The sequence below is a fragment of the Miscanthus floridulus genome, chromosome 7 (genome assembly GCF_019320115.1).
Source record: "Miscanthus floridulus cultivar M001 chromosome 7, ASM1932011v1, whole genome shotgun sequence".
In the NCBI taxonomy this organism is placed as follows: domain Eukaryota; kingdom Viridiplantae; phylum Streptophyta; class Magnoliopsida; order Poales; family Poaceae; genus Miscanthus; species Miscanthus floridulus.
The window spans coordinates 14,503,182-14,521,829 of NC_089586.1; the positions used below are offsets into that span (position 1 = coordinate 14,503,182).

Consider the following 18,648-nt stretch of genomic DNA (forward strand, 5'->3'; position numbering starts at 1 on the left):
ACGTCCCAAGAACTGAGCCACACGGTCCTCCCATCTAGCGGACTCTGTGTCTCCTATGACTGAGAATCCTTGGATTTTTAGCCCAAGGATCATGGCTGCATCCTCCAAAGTGATCGTCATCTCTCCGCACGGTAGGTGGAAGCTGTGTGTCTCTAGTCGCCACCTATCAATCATCGCTGTCAACGTCGCTGGGTTGAAAGGTGGCACCCCACGACGATAGACATGAGCAACAGTAGCAAGCTTCTCATGCTTCAAGAGGGGCGTGTAGCGCTCATCATAGACCATGGTTGTAGCTGTGGCAGAACCGTCCGAAATAGCACACTTACGAAGGCGCTCGTCTTCCACCAGACATTAAGCACCCCGAAAGCAAGCTACAGCGGACGATATCTGTCGGGCACACCCTAAGGGAGAACCCAAAAGATCCACATTTTTCCCAAGGATCCAATAATGAGAACGAGTTACAATACAAGTCCATTTTGTAAATCAGAGTTTCTTAAAAAGTACATTATTACAATACCAAATATCAGAGTGCGGAATGATAAACAGCGGAATTTAAAAATATACATCTAGCGATAGGGACGAGGATTCATCTGAGCCCACCAGAAGAATCCTCCACACAAGGTACTTCTCAAGCATCACCTGCAACAGGGGTAAATAAACCCTGAGTACACAATGTACTCGCAAGACTTAACCGACTAGTGGGAATAATTTCCTGACTCCAAGGAATATGATAAGCTTTATGGTTTGCTGGTTTCTTTTTGCAGAAAGCCATACTAATAGTGAGTCCTTATTTATGTATTATTATCAGCCATATTAAGTTATCACCTAGCCCGTCTATATAAGCACATGTTCTATTTTTAAGCAAGAGTTGAGCAATCAGTTCCATTTCTTCTCCTTTCAACTTTCAGTTCTTACTACGGTGCTAAACCACAGACAAGTCGTACCGGATCGCCCGACGATTCATGAATCAATGTGCCCAGCTGGGTGCCCTGAAAACACATGCCCCGTTTGTACCCTAGGCACAAGCAGGACTAACCCATCACTCTCCTGTCCCGGGTGTCCAGGTCCCCGTCCAAACTTGGACTCCAAGCCCTCACTCCTGAGTCCCGGACTCAGTGTGGTGCAAGGACCTCCACCATCTCCGCCTCCAATCAGTTGGTCCGGAAAGAGCCGGATCCGCGACAAGAGAGCAACAAGTCTTCCCTACGCCCATACCTAAGTATGTGCTTGGGACAATAAATCTGTGACTTGCCTAGAGTCATATGCAACGTCCGGTCCTTAATCGATATAGATAGGGAAAAAGTGTAACCGAGCTATGCCCTGTTGGCCGCAGGACATAACCCTTTACACACACCAATACCCAAACCATATCTCTGCCCGGTCACCATTTACCTTTCCACTATTTTATCATGAGTGCTCATATTTTATCACCTATTTGCGAGTAACGGCAGGTTACTCACGCTACCGATATCCTAAGCATAGCAGCTACTCGGCCTGTACTAGTAGGACTCATGGGTAGATATATTTATGCATGTAGTTTCCATAAAATGCCTGTAACTTAAATGCACATCACGTATATATATTCAGTGATCATTAAAATAGAGGTTATGCACCGGGGCTTGCCTTGGGCAGGCGACAGGTCAGCAAGGTCAACACCAGCAGGCTCCAGGGCTCCCTCCTGCACGAGGATCTCCTCCTCGTACTCCTCGATCACCTCGTCGTACTCCGGCTTGCCGACGGGCACGAAGTCTACCAGCTCGTGATCTACATGCATGAAATAACGATGCAATGCTTAGGAATATAACAACAGCAACTCTTAAAATAATAGTAGATCAATTTAACTACTAAGCTAGTGCTACCGACCACGGTGCTAAGCTATCTGATAACAAGTTTGAAATATGACATTCATTATTATTATATCAACTACAGATATTCTTACTCCTAATGCTGATTTACGCTATATACGATAAAGCAAGGGTAATAACTACTTTATTTAGCAACTCGATCTAAGCCTACAAAATTTACAGTAAGTACATAATATCCTAGTGAACCTACTGTAAAATTTTCAAAGCTAAAACTATTACCGATTTGCCACAAGAATTCCTACAACATTAAGCTAACTAATATTAAGTTTTTCTATTTTGACTTCACGAACCTAGCATCACAACAGCTAACTCTAATCTAAATACACTAACAGGTAGATGGTATTTTTGTGAACCTAGCAAACTTGGTTTTATTATTTTTGGACATCTACAAGATTTACCATAATTTATCAAAGTTTAGCTTGAAAACTAAATTGAATAAGCATTTACATTTTACTGGAACTTGGAAAACGAAATCCTACTGCGCGGCCCAACCCGAGCGGCTCGGCCCAGCAAGACGGGTAGGGTGCGCGCGTGAGCGGCCCGCACACGATCGGCCTAGGCGGGAGCGGCGGCGGCCCAACATGGGGCGGACAGCCCGGTCGCGGCCGGGGCGCGCGCACGGCCACAAGCGAGGTCAGCGGCCCACGCGGCGAGCGCGGACTGGCCCAGGCGGCTGCGGCGCGGACGCAAGCATAGCGGACCGAGCGACGCAGCGGACAGGCCGGCCCACGGTGGGGGCACGACACGAGCGCGGCAGCGGGCAGGCCGGCCCACAGCGGGGGCGCGACGCTAGCGCAAGCGGCGCAGGCAGGAGCGCAGACCGTGGAGCGAGCTGGCCCAAATGAACAGAGCTGGCCACGGCGTATTTCAAATGTATTCACTGATTTATTTTCCTACACAAAAATGGCCCTAAAATGGGTGTGACGCAAGGATGAAGTCAGGCTGATGTCAACAAGCTAATAACAACAGTACGCACCGCCGGCTGCTCTGCTTGCTCTGCTCGGGCGTGGTTCCGGTTCACGCTGGCTGCGGAGAGGATGCTATACGGTGGTAGAGCTTCGAATGAGGTGAGCAGGGCGATAAGCAGCTAGAGGAGAGGCTAGCCGTGCAATGAATTGAAATGGCGAGCTTTGGTTGCGCGGCTTGTCGACGGTGCAGGCCACCCCGATCTTATGGACCCGGCGGAGCGGCGATTTCCAATTGAGGCTCTGTGTGGCGGTATGTGCAGCGAGGTGGGGATGGTTGCGCGGCCAGCTACCCAGTGGAGCCGAGGATGCGATGAATTTGATTATAGTGCTGCGGTCACGGCGAATTGAAGGAAGGAGGTCCCGCCGGTCATGGCTATAGCGAGGACAGGGGGTTCTGGCGCGGCATGGCTCGGTACAGTCATGGTCGTCAACGCAACATACTCGTGCACATAACGACAGGAACAGTGAGGCGTGCTCCAGGCGGCTGTCCGCACGGCCAAACCCGCAAACCGACGAAGCTCGGTGATGCGGCACAACAGATGATGCTGGACAAAGGAAACACTAGCGCAACATGACGCCAAAGCGATGGTGGAGCAGGCGGTCGTCCCATGCGCGTGCAGCCACAGTGAGTCAACGGGACCAGTGCTAGGCACGGCGATGGGTGGCGTGCAGCGCGCCCGGAGTACCGTGCGATGCGACGGCGAGGCAGAGCCGCCAGAGTCCGAACATAGTGCGCTTGCATGCGTGTGTGGTGAGTGCCGGCAGATACGATCGCCTGAGCTGTGACGTGGGACTCGGTGCACTCCCGGCCAGAGCAAGGCAAGGCGTGGGCGGTGCTTGAACAAGCACGTCAGCCGTGGTGATGTGAACCACGCGCTAGCGCGTAGCAGCCGGCAGCCGAGGCAGCAGCGCCAGGACCAAGCACGCGACGGGCTAGCAAAGGACGGCAATGCGGACATGGCCGGTGCTTCGACACGTGCTGGGCGAGCCATCAGTGGTACCAGGCCAAGCAGCAGTGGTGACCGCGGTCAGCGCTGGCTTTGTCCGAAATAGGTGACGTGCACGGTTATTAAAGCGGTCGCAAAACCCTATCTGAAGGTCCAAATGCCAAACTACTTCTTCCATACTCTAGTGGGTACGTAGAGCTATCGACCTAAGCCGTGACACCACACCACTTCTTAAGCCGATCTCTCTACAAAAATTACGAAAAATGGCTTTGTCGACCCATTTTTAAACTTACACGGAATGACGTAACTCCGAACGGTTTCGCGTCGAATTCCAATTCTGACCTGTTGGATATGCTAGCTAACGAACCTTGTCCGCACATATTTCATTGTTGCCTACGAAGTACGCACTACCAACTCTAACAAAGTTCGCATAAGCATTCTATAGCATTTTCGCTCGATAAAAATTCGCTCAGAATACTAACAATATTAAACGACATGAAATGTAACATTGTTTCTTGTTTTAGATAAACGTGTCAAGTGATGTATATTGATTTATACTCTAAATTACACACAGGTACAAACAAGTATGATGCTCATGCAATGTTTTAACAAAACAGTACAATGTAACACCGAGGGTGTTACAATAGCGGACTCATGTGTCATTAGCCTCAAGACGTTTAGAACCTGCAAAACAAATAGAATAGACAGTAAGTATTACATTTGTTGAATTCACATAAATGGAGGCAATTGAAGTTTACCTCTCCCTACTCAATCCTCCGAGCCCAGTGCTTCTCATCGTACCATGGGTCAAGTAGGGGGAACTGGTCCATCCTGCATGTTAACAAGTGACAAAGCATTAGTGTTGATGACAATAATTAACAAACATTGGTAAGAGAACAAGTAACAAAAGTTAAATAACAACACTATAGCAACTAGTAAACACTGCATGAGTAACCACTAAGAAAAACAAATACAACAATATATACTAGTGACAAAAACAAGTGCAGCAAAAGATAACAAAACATTAATAAGAAACCTAGTAACTACTAAGCAAACAAATGCATTGGATACCTATTCTCTAAGTACTTAAGGACATTTCCTTCTATTATGGCCTGGCTTATGGCACTTTGAGCAACGGCTACATTGAGTGTCCTCTACAAAATGTGTCCCAACCTTACTCGCAGTTGATCTTCCTTTGGTGGCTCGGTCCATGTACATCTTGAACCGCTTCTGCCTCCTGGGTCCTCTACTCTTCCAAAGCAAGGCAATATCAGCCACATACTTCGAGCCATCATACAACGGCCATTGGTCTTCGTCTAGAAATGGCTCAAACTAAGGATTTCAAGTGCTCATAAGGTTTCTCAATGAGAACTCAGTTGCCAAACAGGGAGGGACCTCAGCATCAACACGTCTAATTCAACAAGCCGTAATCATGTGGGAGCAAGGCCTATGGTATATGGTTGGTTTCCCATATGAACATTTGTTCTCATTGATTATTACTTCATGCTTTGCAGCACCATGGTCTTCACCACCGATGTTAGTTCCACCGCTCTCTAGAATCTCATATCTGTTGTTCAAAGGATCGAAACATGCTCCCTTTTATGTTTTAGACTTCTTCTTTGAGAAAGAGAGTTGTTGAGATACTAACAGTGGCAAAGGTTTGTTTGCTATCCATAGAGATCTCGTACGTTTTTTCCTCGCAACAAACCAAGCATTCAACTTGTAGAACGTGAATGAGGCAATATCAGTCACAGGAAGACCCCAGCAGCCTCTAAGAAGACTATTGAACATCTCTGCCATGTTACTAGTCATAAAGCCCCATCTCCAACCTCTGGTGTCGTATGCAAGGGTCCACTTCTCCTTCGACGTTACACCGTAAATCACTTACTAAAACATGTCATAAGCATCATGTTTAAATGTTATTGCATGTGATAATATGAACAAGTGAAGCAGTGTAATTTAAATAAACCGTAAAAACTTAAAACGAAAGATCCTTGTTCGCGACTTATGAAATTATCAAGTAAGTATGTTGGCAAATTTTTATTGAACAAAAACACTATAGAACGTATATATGAAACTTTAATAAGGTTGGAAGTACAAACTTTGTAGATGACAATGAAATACTTATTGTTGAAAAATAACCTTGCTAGCTAATATTTCTAATGGCCTAGAAATGCAACTTGAAATTAAGTTCAGCTCAAAAACTTAGAAGAATTTCCAAGGTTGTGGATAGCTAGACATTGTTAAGTTTAGCAATTTATTTTGAGGAATAGGGTTTAGGAGTGATGTAGTGTTAAAGCTTGATTTGGTAGTCTTATATACTGTCTGGAGTGTAGTGAAGACCGTTTAAGTTTAGGGGCAACGATTTAGTCGTGGTGAGAGCTTTAAAATTCATGCACGACACATCCTCGGGGGAGTTTGTCATGTGAGCGCGGTCGCCATGCCTCGGGGGCGCATTGCTGCCACGCCGGGCGCTCTGCGCGCGCACGCGCGTTGCCGCGCTTGACCGACCATGGCTGCCCTGTCTGGGCCGCCTTGGCTCGACTACGTGGAGTCATCGCTGCTGCCGCTCGCACTGCGGGGTGGCACTGCCCTGCTCCACACGCTGACGCGCCACCACCACCTCGTGCCACACCACAGTCGCTGCCATTACCGTCTCATCCATCGAGCTCACGTCTATCTATGAGCCCGCTCCTCGCCGCTTGCCATTTATGGCACTGTGGCCACGCAGGCCATGGCCGGTCGAGGACACGCGCGTTGTCCATAGTGCCTACACGGGTACATTCGCATCGTGTCGCCCGCGTCCCGCTGAGCCAAAGTAGTGCCGAGCCCACCCGCCGCCCCATCATTTCTCTCTCTCTCCCTCTCCGCTGCTGCCGTCGGAGCCAGGCCCACGTGGTTAGCCAGCGAGGGATCACCTCACCTCAATTCGGTGTGTCTGCAATTCAGTCATCATGCCTACTTGCTATCTGACCCTACCAAGCCATGATGGAGGCACTACCAAGCTCCAATTTTGGAGTTTTCCCTTCGCCGTGCCATTAAGGCTGAGTTCAGCCATGGCCGAGGGCAACCAACTACCGCACCATCCCACGCCCAGCCAACTGCCCCACGAGGTTCGCCTCCACCTCCACTGTACCCTGCATGCCTCGCTTGCACCCTTACCACCTCGCCGGTGCTGCTGACGTGGCCGCGCCGTCGCAGAGCGCTGTAGCCTCTCGCTGGCCGCACGTGGCCAGCCCTGCTCGGGGTATCTTCGACCGAACCATCACCGTAGCCGTGACCAGGGTAAGCTAGTGATGCTCTCATGCTAGCCAGTAGCTGCGCGGTGGTTTAGGGTCACCGGCATGGTCGTGCCACTGTCGCGCATGGCCGCATGCCATGGTCACCACTTCCACAAGCTTTGTCGCTCCTGTAACCTAGGCTAGTGTAGGCGCTAGGGTTGTAGACGGGGGTCGGCCCGTCAGTGGAGCCAGCGTGGGTCCCAGCTAGATGGCGTGGCCATCCAATGCCATCGCCGCCATGCCAGCGCATGCGCAGGTGGCCAAGGACCATGCCGTTGTAAAGGAGGGAGTTTTCGAGGGTTTCGTTGCATAGTTGCTCTCTTTAGGAATAGTGACACGGACTGCGGGTTAGTTTGCCTAGAGTTTAGGGGTGTTTTTGTATATGTGTCGCGCACACAGGCCTCCCCGTTGTGGGCCGCCTCGCGTTGGGCCACGTCCACGCGGGTCACGCAGTGGTGGGCTACGGGTGGAATTCATTTTCCTTTTTTCTAGAAAATAGAAATAGGTTTTATTTTTAGATTCTTTGCTAGACATTGAAAAATCATATCAATTCACATAGATGTCCAAAAATGATGAAATAAATTCTGTTTGGTTCCTAAAAATATTGTCTATCTGATGGTATGATTAGTGGATACATGTCTAACTTGATGCTAAGGTATATTAATTCATTTGAAAGAGCTTAGTATTATTTAGGATAATATTGTAGGTTTTTTTGTGGCTAATTGATAATAGCTTTGGCTCTAAAACTTTTACAGTAGGTTCATTGTATTATTATGTGCTCACTATAATTTTTGTAGCTATAGGATAGAGTGGGAAATAAGGTAGCTAATTACCCCTTTTAATTGTATATTAAATCATTAATAGAAATGAGAAGGCATTTTAGTTGCTAAGTAGTGCTTGATAGGTTTCATACTTGTTTAGTGGAAATGATGGGTATCTTAGCATAATAGCCATTAGAGTTAGCTTAGTTGCTTGGTAGGTGTATTACTATTTTAAGAGTTGTTGTTGCCGTAATACTAAGTGTTGCATCATCATTGCATGCATATAGAGAACGAGTTGGTGGAGTTCGTGACCGCGGGCGAGCAGGAGTACGAGGAGGTGATCGAGGAGTATGAGGAGAAGGTTCTCATATAGGAGGGAGCCTCAGAGCTACCAGCGATTGACTTTGCTGACACCATGCCTGCTGAAGGCAAACCCCGGTGCATAACCCTTATTTTTGAAATGGTTATTGGATATATATATATATATGTTGTGTGCATTTATGTTTCAGGAGTTATATTGAAAAGTACATGCATAGATATTCCTACCTATGAGTCCTACTAGCACATGCCATGTAGTTGTTATGCTTAGGTTTTCGATAGCGTGAGTAACCTGCCGTTACTCACAATAGATGGTTATTACTATTACTCTCATAATAACATGGTGAAAGGAAAAATGGAGACCGGATAGAGATATGGTATGGGTTTCGGTGGGTGTAACGGGTTGTGTTCCACGGCCAACGGGGCATAACTGGGTTGCACTATTTTCTCTGTCCGTGTCGGTTAAGGACCGTTCGTTGCAATGGATGGTAGTTAGGTCACAGACTTATTATCCTGAACACATACTTGTGTATGATCATGGGAAGGCTCATTGCTCTCTTATCATGGGTTCTGGCTCTTTCCAGACTGACTGATCGGAGGTGGGGATGGTGGAGGTCTAAGCACCGCACTGAGTCCGGGACTCAGAAGCGGGGGCTTGGAGTCCAAGTTTGGACGGGGACCTAGACCCCGTGACAAGAGGGTAGTGGGTTGGTATCGCTTGTGCCTGGGGTACAAGTAGGGTATGTGTTTTAGGGTACCTAGCTAGGATACATTGGTTCGTGAATCGCCACGTGATGTGGTACGGCATGACTATGATCTAGCATTGTAGTAAGAACTGGAAGATGAAAGGTGAAGAATGGATCTGATTACTCAACTCATGCTTGAAAGTTGAACAGGTGCTTACATAGAATGGTTAGCTAATGCACTAATCCTGAATGCTAATAAAATACAAACATAAGGATTTACTATTAGTAATGCTTTCCGCTAAAAGAAAACCAGCAAGCCATAAAGCCTATCATATCCTTTGGAATCAGGAAACTATTCCCACTAGTCAGGTAAGTCTTGTGAGTACATTGTGTACTCAGGGTTTATTTACCCCTATTGCAGGTGCAGCTTAAGGATGGCTTTTGAGTGGAGGATTCTTCTGGTGGGCACAGAAGGATCCCTATATCTTATCGCTAGATGTTTATTTTAATTCCGCTGTTTAATTTCCGCACTCTGAACTCTGGTATTGTAATAATTTATTTCCAAGAACTCTTGTTGTATGGAATGGACTAAGTATTGTGAACTCGTTCTCATTATTGGATCCTAGATGAAAAATATGGATTATTCGAGTTCTCCCATGGGGTGTGCCTGACGGAACCGCTAGAGGTAACCCACTTTCAGGGTGCTTAGTGTCTAATGGAAGACGAGCGCCTCTGTAAGTGTGCTATTTCGGGCGGTTCTGCCACACGACGGCATCAACTCAGCGACGAACTATCTTCCACTAGCATTTGTGGCTAACTTCAGGGCGTCTAGCTTCTCATTGAATAACTTAACCTCAAGCTGCCTGCAAACCTCCTCAAATAACTTAAAGTTGTCCTTTGTGCCATCATGCCTTATAAGATTCTGAGCAAGGTGTCTCGTGCACCACCGGTGATGTATTTGGCCATAACCGGGCATTTCTTCTTGTACAACATTTAGGGGTCTGTTCGGCAGGACTTATTTTGGCTCCAGCTGATTTGAATGGCTGATTTGTGAGAGAAAAACACTGTTTTCTGGCTGGCTGATTCTGGCTTGATAAGCTCAAGCGAACAGAGCATAGAATGCCAGCATGCCTGTCTGATATGACACAAACATCATGCCCCAGCCCAATAACCACTTGTCTTACTAGTCTGAGGAACCAACACTAGCTATTCGTGTCCTCCTTCCGAATAATCGCAAAGGACAATGGAACAAGTTGGTGTTCTAAATCAGTTCCAATACATATAAGCATTGTGCCTTTAAATTTTCCTGTAAGAAACGTGCCATCAATTGAGACGATAGGCCTACAATGCTTGAATGCTTCGATGCTCTGGCCAAAAGCCCAGAATGCCCAACCAAAAACTTGCCTCCCATTCCTCATTTCACCCTCCTTAGGCAAATACTCAAAGTGCATCCCGAGATTTACAACTTTCATTGCGTTCAACATTATAGGAAGACGCTCATACGCTTGTTCCCAATCTCCAAAGATAAGTTCAAGTGCACGTTGCTTTGCCCTCCATGCTTTTCCATACTTGACATAGTAATTGTAACGTAGGAAGATGATCTCAACCAATGTGAACACCGTAATGGTTGGCAAATGCATCACCACGACACATAATTGCCTTGCGATGAACCTAGAATTCAGTTGCAAATGGTTTTCTTCTGCCTCAGCCGTTGCACAAACATGTGGTTGCTTTAGTGAAGTAATCTTCCATGTGCCTGCCTTTGTTTTTCTAGAGCATACTCTCCACCCGCAATTTTGTTCTTCACAAGCAACAGTGTACCTAGAATCCTTGCACGAATTGATGACCCTATATGGACGGTTGTGAACAATGGAGTACTCTTGCAACCATGATTTCAAGTGATCTATGGTACCAAACAAAATGCCCTTCCTTATGATGTTGCAACCGCTAACATCAGGTACTGTTGTATCACTTGGACCTCCATCAGCTACTGCCCTATGCCCTTGGCTTAGGTCCTTGAAATCAGGAACTAGTGGATCCCTCCCAGGCAACACCCTCCTAAATATCTCTATTTCCCTATCATTAAGATGACAAATAGACGATCGTTGTTAGAGTCTTCAGCTAATTCCTATACAAAGGTTTCATCATCTCCAGCTACCTCCATATCAAACTGGTTCCTAGCCCTGGCATCGCCAAACTCATCTTCACAACTAAGATCAGCTTCGTCACTAAGATCATCATCAATTAATTCATCTCCGCTAGCGTCATCCAAACCTTCTTCTCCCTCACCAACTCCATAAGACTCATCATCATCATCACTATCATGATTCTCATCACCATCGGCTACCGTGTTCTCGTGATCATCTCTGACGCCGTAGGTTGGTTGTGTGAGAACTATTTCTTCTTCTACTGAAGGACCATTCTCTATGTGATCTGTGAGCGATGGGCATGCTTCAATGTTCTCAATTCCTATGACATACTCCTTAATTATCACCAAATCCAAAGATCGCACTTCGGATGCCAACACAACTACCTTGTAATCATTCCATTCGGACTCGCTAGTAATTTTGAGCAACCTCTTGATGCGTGGACCCTGAGACGACCCAATATCTATGACCCTTTGAAACTGAACATGCACGTCTCCTTCGGACCAACCTAGCCTTACTTTCACTCGGTCCACTAACTAGGTCAAAGAGGTTGACTCAAAAAAAATCAACACATCCTCAAACATGTCCTCAAATTTCACACTATCATCTCTTGTCCTAACAACACGTCCTCCGTGATGCAACCTCACTAATTTGTCCATCTATAGCCATCACACAACAAATATTGTCACATATCAAGCAAATATCATTCAATCAGAGCCGAACTAATAACAAATCCGACATAAGTAATAAGCAAATCAATAAATCAATTAACTAAATTTACCACTAGGTATTAATTAACACACTGATGCCTAGTACAATTATAGCATACACCAAATAATCAATAATAGTAATTTTTACACCAATCAACATGAAACCCTAATGCCAATTTAACAACTCTTAGGCAAACTAACCAATATTTAACAAGAACAACCTAAAAACAGACCTCAAATGACCTACCAAATCAAACTAAGTCATACATTACACAAATACATCTACAAAAATACCATAGCAACATACCCCCATGGTTCCACAATTTTAGAGACAATGCAAGTAAATCTATGCGGATAGATTGGAAGAGGGGAAGGAGCGTTACCTCGGGGAACCATCGACAGGCGAGATCCGGCCACCTAGAGGAGCATTTGGGAGTTAGGGTTTGTTGGGGGGCAGATGGGAGAGAGAGACAGCAGGGAGCCGCAACTAACAGAGAAGAAGAATGAAGGGAGCGAGGAAGAAGGCCGCGGTACGGCCTTATGTGCCCAGACCTCGGCATTGAATCGGGCTGCGCCGAGGTATGGGGATTGGCGTTAACTAAACCCATGCCGAGCTCTACGGGCCCCAGTGAGGGGGCCACGGTGCGGCCTTATGTGCCTAGACCACGGCGTTGAATCGGGCCACGCCGAGGTATGGGGTTCGGCATTAACTAAGCCCACGCCGAGCTCTGCGAGCCCCAGTGCCACGGTAAATAATACGACCAGAGTCAGCGCTGACGTGGCGGTACCTCGGCGTCAACTGACATTGCACCGAGGCACAGACCACGGCGTTGTGTCCTAACACACCGAGTGTTTGGTCTATTTCCAGAAAATGTTTCGCTAGGGGGTTATTTGTAAAAAAATATTTTCAAATAGGACCAAACTCGACGCCATAAACTTGTACAAAGCCAAAGCCTTCCTACCTATCAACTTCTCCTCTTCCTATGTGTTTGCGCTGGCTGACGGCACAAGGGGGGATTCTGACGGCCTGGGATCCCACCCTATTCACTTTGAAACGGCATTTCATCAGACCTCACACTCTAACCGCTGTCTTTGTCTGTAATGCTTCAGACCTCGACTTCACTGTCACCAACACTTACAGTCCATCGGACCGAGCGGGCTCAATACCGTTCCTACACGGTATGCGCGACTTCACAACCTAGAATCTTATTCAGGGCCCCTGAATCCTCCTAGGGGACTTCAATCTTGTGCGCTGCGCCACTGACAAGAACAATGGGCAGTTTAGTGTGCCACTCTCCAATGCTTTCAACGAAACCATCCAAGGCCTTCAGTTGTCTGAAGTCGAGCTTTCTGATTGGTTGTAGACCTGGACCAACGGCCAGCCACACCCTATCCTAGCATGGCTGGACAGGGTCTTCACTAACAACGATCTCGACTTGATCTTCCCACTCACTAGCCTTTCCTCCCTCCCTAAACCGACCTCGGATCACACTCCGCTTCTGCTGTCGCTTTCCACAAGCCTTCCTAAGTCATGCTTTTTCCGTTTCAAACGTGCCTGGCTTCGAAATCAATCCTTTCTTCCTACTATCCTGGCGGGTTGGCAACAGACGCATGACCGAGCAGACGTCGCCGGGCAACTGGCCTCGTGCATCAAGTCGACGCGTGCGATGGCGAAGGTCTGGTCAAGGTGTATAAGGGCACCCAATTACCTAATTCACAACTGCAAATTCATTATTCAACTCTTTGATTTCTTTGAAGAGATGAGAGCACTGTCAACACATGAGTTTCAGGCTCGCAGACAAGCTCAAGAAACCTTGCAGGAACAGCTCAAAGCTAAAGCAACCTACTGGAAGCATAGAAGTAAGCAACGGCCAATCAAAGAATGTGACTCCAACACCGCCTTCCATCATGCACAGGCAACCCAACGCCTGCGGAGCAACTATATCAAAATGGTGAGGGTTGATGGTCAAGAGGTCATCAGTCATGAGGGCAAGACAGCGGCACTGACAGATTTCTTCAAGTCCATTATCGAGGTCCCTGGTGTCTTGGTGCCCTTGAATCTGGTGCACATCTACGTAGACAGGAGCACACCAAGCAGATCGATAACAGCGCCCTTCACTAAGCAAGAAACAAAGTCAGCTCTGTTGTCAATGAACATGAACAGTGCTCTAGGACCTGATGGTTTTGGCCCGGCCTTTTACAGAGCAGCATAGGAGACAGTAAAGGTGCAGGTTATGAACTTCGTGTCTGCTTTTCATGGGGGACAGATCAGCCTAGATCCGATTAACAGATCACATATGGTGTTGATACCCAAGAAGCTGGCAGCGGTGGATGTTGACTCATTTAGGTCGATATGCTTACAGAACTGCAGCGTCAAAATTCTTTCAAAAGTGCTAACCAAGAGACTGCAGGGTGAGATTCCAAAGCTAATCAACATCAACCAGATAGGTTTCATCAAGGGAAGATCCATCTCAGATACCTTCGTATATGCTTTGGAACTGGTTCAAGTGTGTCACAAGAGAAAGAAACCTGCAATAGTTCTGAAACTGGACTTTGCTAAGGCCTTTGACATAGTGAACTGGGATGGTTTGTTCAGTATCCTATCCATGAGGGGATTCACAGACAAATGGATTCAGTGGATCAGTTCTCTCCTAACCTCCTCGAAATCCGCAGTGCTAGTCAATGGATGCCCGGGGCCTTGGATCACATGCAAGAGAGGTCTTCGTCAGGGTGATCCTATTTCACCTTACCTGTTCTTGCTGGTTGCAGAGACTCTTCAGGGTATGATTGCTAGATGCTCTGAGATCAAACACCCATCGGAAGATGGCTTACCATGTGCAGTTCTCCAATATGCGGATGACACGTTAATCGTCCTTCAAGGCAACACCACTGGGGTTGCTGCTCCGAAGAACATTCTGGATGATTTTGCATCTTTCTCTGGCTTGCATATAAATTATTGCAAGAGCACGTTGGTGCCAATTCATATGACTGACAATATAACCCAGGAATGTGTTCAGGTTCTGGGTTGCAGGCAAGAATCCTTCCCACAGCCTTACCTGGGGCTGCCACTGTCGGTGCACAAGCTCCCACTATCTGCATACACGCTTTATATCCAGAAGACTGATAGATATCTTAGTACATGGCAAGCAAGCTTACTGAACACTATGGGTAGAGCTGTGATGGTTAACTCAGTTCTAGATTCTCAACTGGTCTAATTCATGAGCTCACTGCAGTTGCCTCCATCAGTGATCGATCAACTTGATAGGAGAAGACGTGCCTTTCTGTGGAGTGCAGAAAAAACAGGAAAATAAAACCCGGCAAACTACCTTATTGCATGGATCAATGTGTGCAAGCCAAGAGACCTAGGTGGTCTGGGGATAAGGACATGGACACACAGAACATATGCCTGCTGCTCAAACTCATACATAAGCTCCATCACCCCGAATTTTCTGCATGGGCACAATGGGTCCAGGGACGGGCCTCAATTGCAATGCTCAGTGGTGATATTCATGGTGACCACTGGCGGGTGCTTCGACAAATTCTACCTCTGTATCAAGCTATCACAACGGTTGCCCTCAGAGATGGAAACAACTGCTCCTTTTGGTCTGATGTTTGGACTAGAGATGAGGCCCTTACTGACACCTACCCGGCACTCTTCAGTCATTGTACATTCAAGGAGGCTACGGTATCCCAGATGTTACACACCGGCCTGCAGCTGACTCTGGTACCGCGCCTGTCTCAAAGGGCATGCTTGGACCTGCATCACCTACTACAGATCATCCAGGCAACCACACTTTCGCAAACACCGGACCAACGGACATCTTTATTTAGCAAGGGAGATTCAGGGCTGGACAGTGGTGCTATTTATAAACTACTGAAGGCTAAGGGCCAACCGGATGACCCTAGGGCTAAGTTCGTCTGGGACAACCATGCACCGCCTAGAGTGCAGCTTTTCATGTGGCTTCTAGTTCAAGGAAGAATCCATGCACGATCGGTGCTACAAAACAAGAGAATACTGGATGATAAAGCCTGTGAGGTATGTAACGACGCCGACGAAACACCGGAGCACATCATCAACGGCTGCCCCATTGCGACTATGTTCTGGCAGAGGCTTCATCTACCAGAAATGCTGCAACTCACAACTCAATCCTTACATACCATCTCAACGACTGGAGGCATACCCACTGATGAGTTCTCTGCCTTCATAGCGCTGGGTTGCTGGCACCTGTGGAAGGCCAGGAATGGAAAAGTCTTCAGACAAGAATCCACTTCGGTTGATCAGGTGCTAATAAACTGCAAGATTGCTGCAAAACAATGGAGGTTCAGACTTCCGAGAAAGGAAAAGCAAGTCGCCGACGTATGGTGTCATATCTTAGAAATGGCTAGAACAGGCCAGGGCTGAAACGTTGCACCTTAGGCTGCTTTAATCGCTTAGACAAATTGTAACCACCTAGGTGCTTCTATAAACAATATCTGTACATTATGAGGCCGTTCGGAGCCATTTTAATCAAATAAATCAGGTGGGGAACGCCACCCCCCCCCCCCACCCCCACCCCCACCCCGTTGACTGTCAAAAAAACAGGTAACAGCCCCTTGCCCTGTAACCACACCCCAGAAAAATGATCCACCGATCTTGGATATGTAACAAGGTGAAACACCTCCTTAGCAATACCCCAAATTAGTTTAGCCATTAAACACCCAAAAAAGATATGATTCACTGATTCCAGCTCCCCACAAAGACAGCATCTGTCACTGCCGTTCCACCCCTTTTGGCCAAGCTATGGGCCACCTGAAGTTTGTTGTTAAAAAATTGCCACAAAAAAATGATTTTCAAGGGAACCTTACATTTCCAAATGATTCCAACCACCCTACTTGCAACCCCCCCACCAGACAAAAATCTATACAGGGATTTCGTAGAGAATTAGTCCTTCTTCTCCAAGGCCCATATCACACAGTAGAATGGCTTTCCAAGTTAACCTCATCCAAGTCCTCCAACAGCTCCTTCCACAACTCAAACTCTCTCAAGGAGAGGGCTTTTCTAAATTCTATCTGCCACTCCCCTTCTTCCCAACAGTCAGCTACTGTACAGTCAGTGTCTCTGACCATCCTGTACAGCTCCTCATAGTATATCTGTCTGTAAGCCAATTCGAGCACGTAGCCACGTACTTAGTTCACCTCAGTTTGTTCTTGTTTTTGCTGTAGCAGTATGTCTGTCTGAATGTCTTTCGAGTTTTTGCTCTGTAGTACGTCGTCAGCCAGTAGTAGTGCATTTGGTTCCTCTTTGTTTGCAGCTTGTTTTTAGTACACAAAAGTTTTTTGTTTTTATTTTCAGCTTGTGGTTAGCTTCTACAGTGTGCTTGTCTTTTGTTCCAGACCTTGCTTATTTTGCTTCTACAGTGTGGTTTTAAGAAACTAGGGTTAATCTGTCACTAGTTGGCTTATGTGACCTTGATGATTAGAAGAGAGGTGCTCTGGTCTAGTTTGGCATGTGTGCCGCAACACGGTTACACGAACAGGCTCGAGTAGCCAGGTCATGGCATGAGTGGTGTGGCATCGATGTAGGTTTTGTACAGTGCCGGTTCTAGGATTTTAGGGTCATCTGGCGATCTCGTCGCAACGGCCCCTCTGGACTATGTATAAAATCTTGTAGGCACTAATTTTACTTGTAAAACGAAAGCAAATTCAATAACATATTTTTAATTTAACATGTCTGATGTCACCGGTGCAGGGGCCGCCACAACTCACGCCACCACGAGCGGGGGCACCCAGCGTCGCAGAGGGTTGCACCACCCCCAGCGACGCGACGCCCACACCATGCGAAGCTGCCCGACGTCTCGCACGGTTCACTGAGGAGGTGCAGCTCGAGCGAATGCCGCCATTAATAGCCAGCCCACCCAGGCAGAAGGTGGCGACCATAAGGCAACCCATGCCAAAACGGAGCAGACGGATTGTCACTCAGCCACTGGCGCACATTCCGATCTCCAAGCGGGGCGAGGTGCTCCTCATGCGGAGGATGGGCTTTGCACCGCCGGCAGGTCCAATCTCATCCGCGTCCAAGAGAGCTTACGACGACTTTTTCGCAAGGAACTTGACGTCGAGCGAAATGGAAGCACTGGACGTGCTGTTCCCGGCGACCAATGCTACGACTGGTAGAAGGCTCTTCTCGAATGACGGAGCAGAGTCGCGCGGCCGCTAGCGGAGACGCCCAGCTCCGTAGGTTACTGCGCTGCTCGTAGTTCGGTTGTTACTTTTATGTAATATCGAAGTTTGAAATAGTCTGCTAGGAAGGTCCAGTCATAACTGTAAGACATCCTAGGGTGCTCATTAGAAGCGTGTTGTATGTATGGTTAAACTCTTCCTCTTCTTAATTACAATGATACGCAAATCTTTTGCGTATTCGAGAAAAAAAATTAACATGTCTGATAATTATCGAGGAACAATGTAGATTAAGCAATATATTTGTAGATGTATAATAATTATGGAGGAACAATATAGATTAAAAAAACAATATATTCGTTTTCTTTTCTCACCCATGACAAATGTTTCTTAGGTAACATTCTAAAATTCTGACACCTAAATTAAAAGAAAAATATGACTATATGGGTACAAAGTATTAAGTCTAGAATATTATACAAATAATTAATTTGGATTAAAAATAAAAAGAAAAAAATACCTTGGGCCTAAACAACTGTTCGGTGGTCGCAATTCGTAAGAAGCTAAGAATCAAGAGATTGTCGTCGTGGAGCCCTGCCTGGTCGCCGTCCTCGTGCGCCATGTCCGTGTCTCCGGTAGTCTAGCTCTTCGTGGCGGCGCGGCTCGCCAGCTCCGCGTGTGTAAGACGCACGTCGCGAACTCACGATCAGAGTGTGCTGTGTGCAGCGTGACTCCTCGCCTCCTCTCTACCCGAGGGCCGTGGGGAAAGAAAACTAGGAAAGAAATATCGATGTTGTCTTTTTGGGCAGCCT

General features: G+C 47.0%; 1 protein-coding gene and 1 pseudogene across 1 annotated transcript; one reads left to right on the forward strand and one right to left on the reverse strand.

The window, feature by feature from the left end:
• Window positions 1-10,954: 10,954 nt before the first annotated feature.
• LOC136465116 (uncharacterized) lies at window positions 10,955-11,996 on the reverse strand. The gene is made up of 2 exons (XM_066463979.1): window positions 11,991-11,996; window positions 10,955-11,419 (listed from the first exon to the last, which is right to left on the reverse strand). Exons 1-2 carry the CDS (start codon window positions 11,994-11,996, stop codon window positions 10,955-10,957), a joined length of 471 nt encoding a protein of 156 aa, XP_066320076.1.
• A 144-nt stretch (window positions 11,997-12,140) lies between these two features.
• LOC136465117 (uncharacterized) lies at window positions 12,141-17,879 on the forward strand (annotated as a pseudogene).
• The last annotated feature ends 769 nt before the right edge of the window (window positions 17,880-18,648 follow it).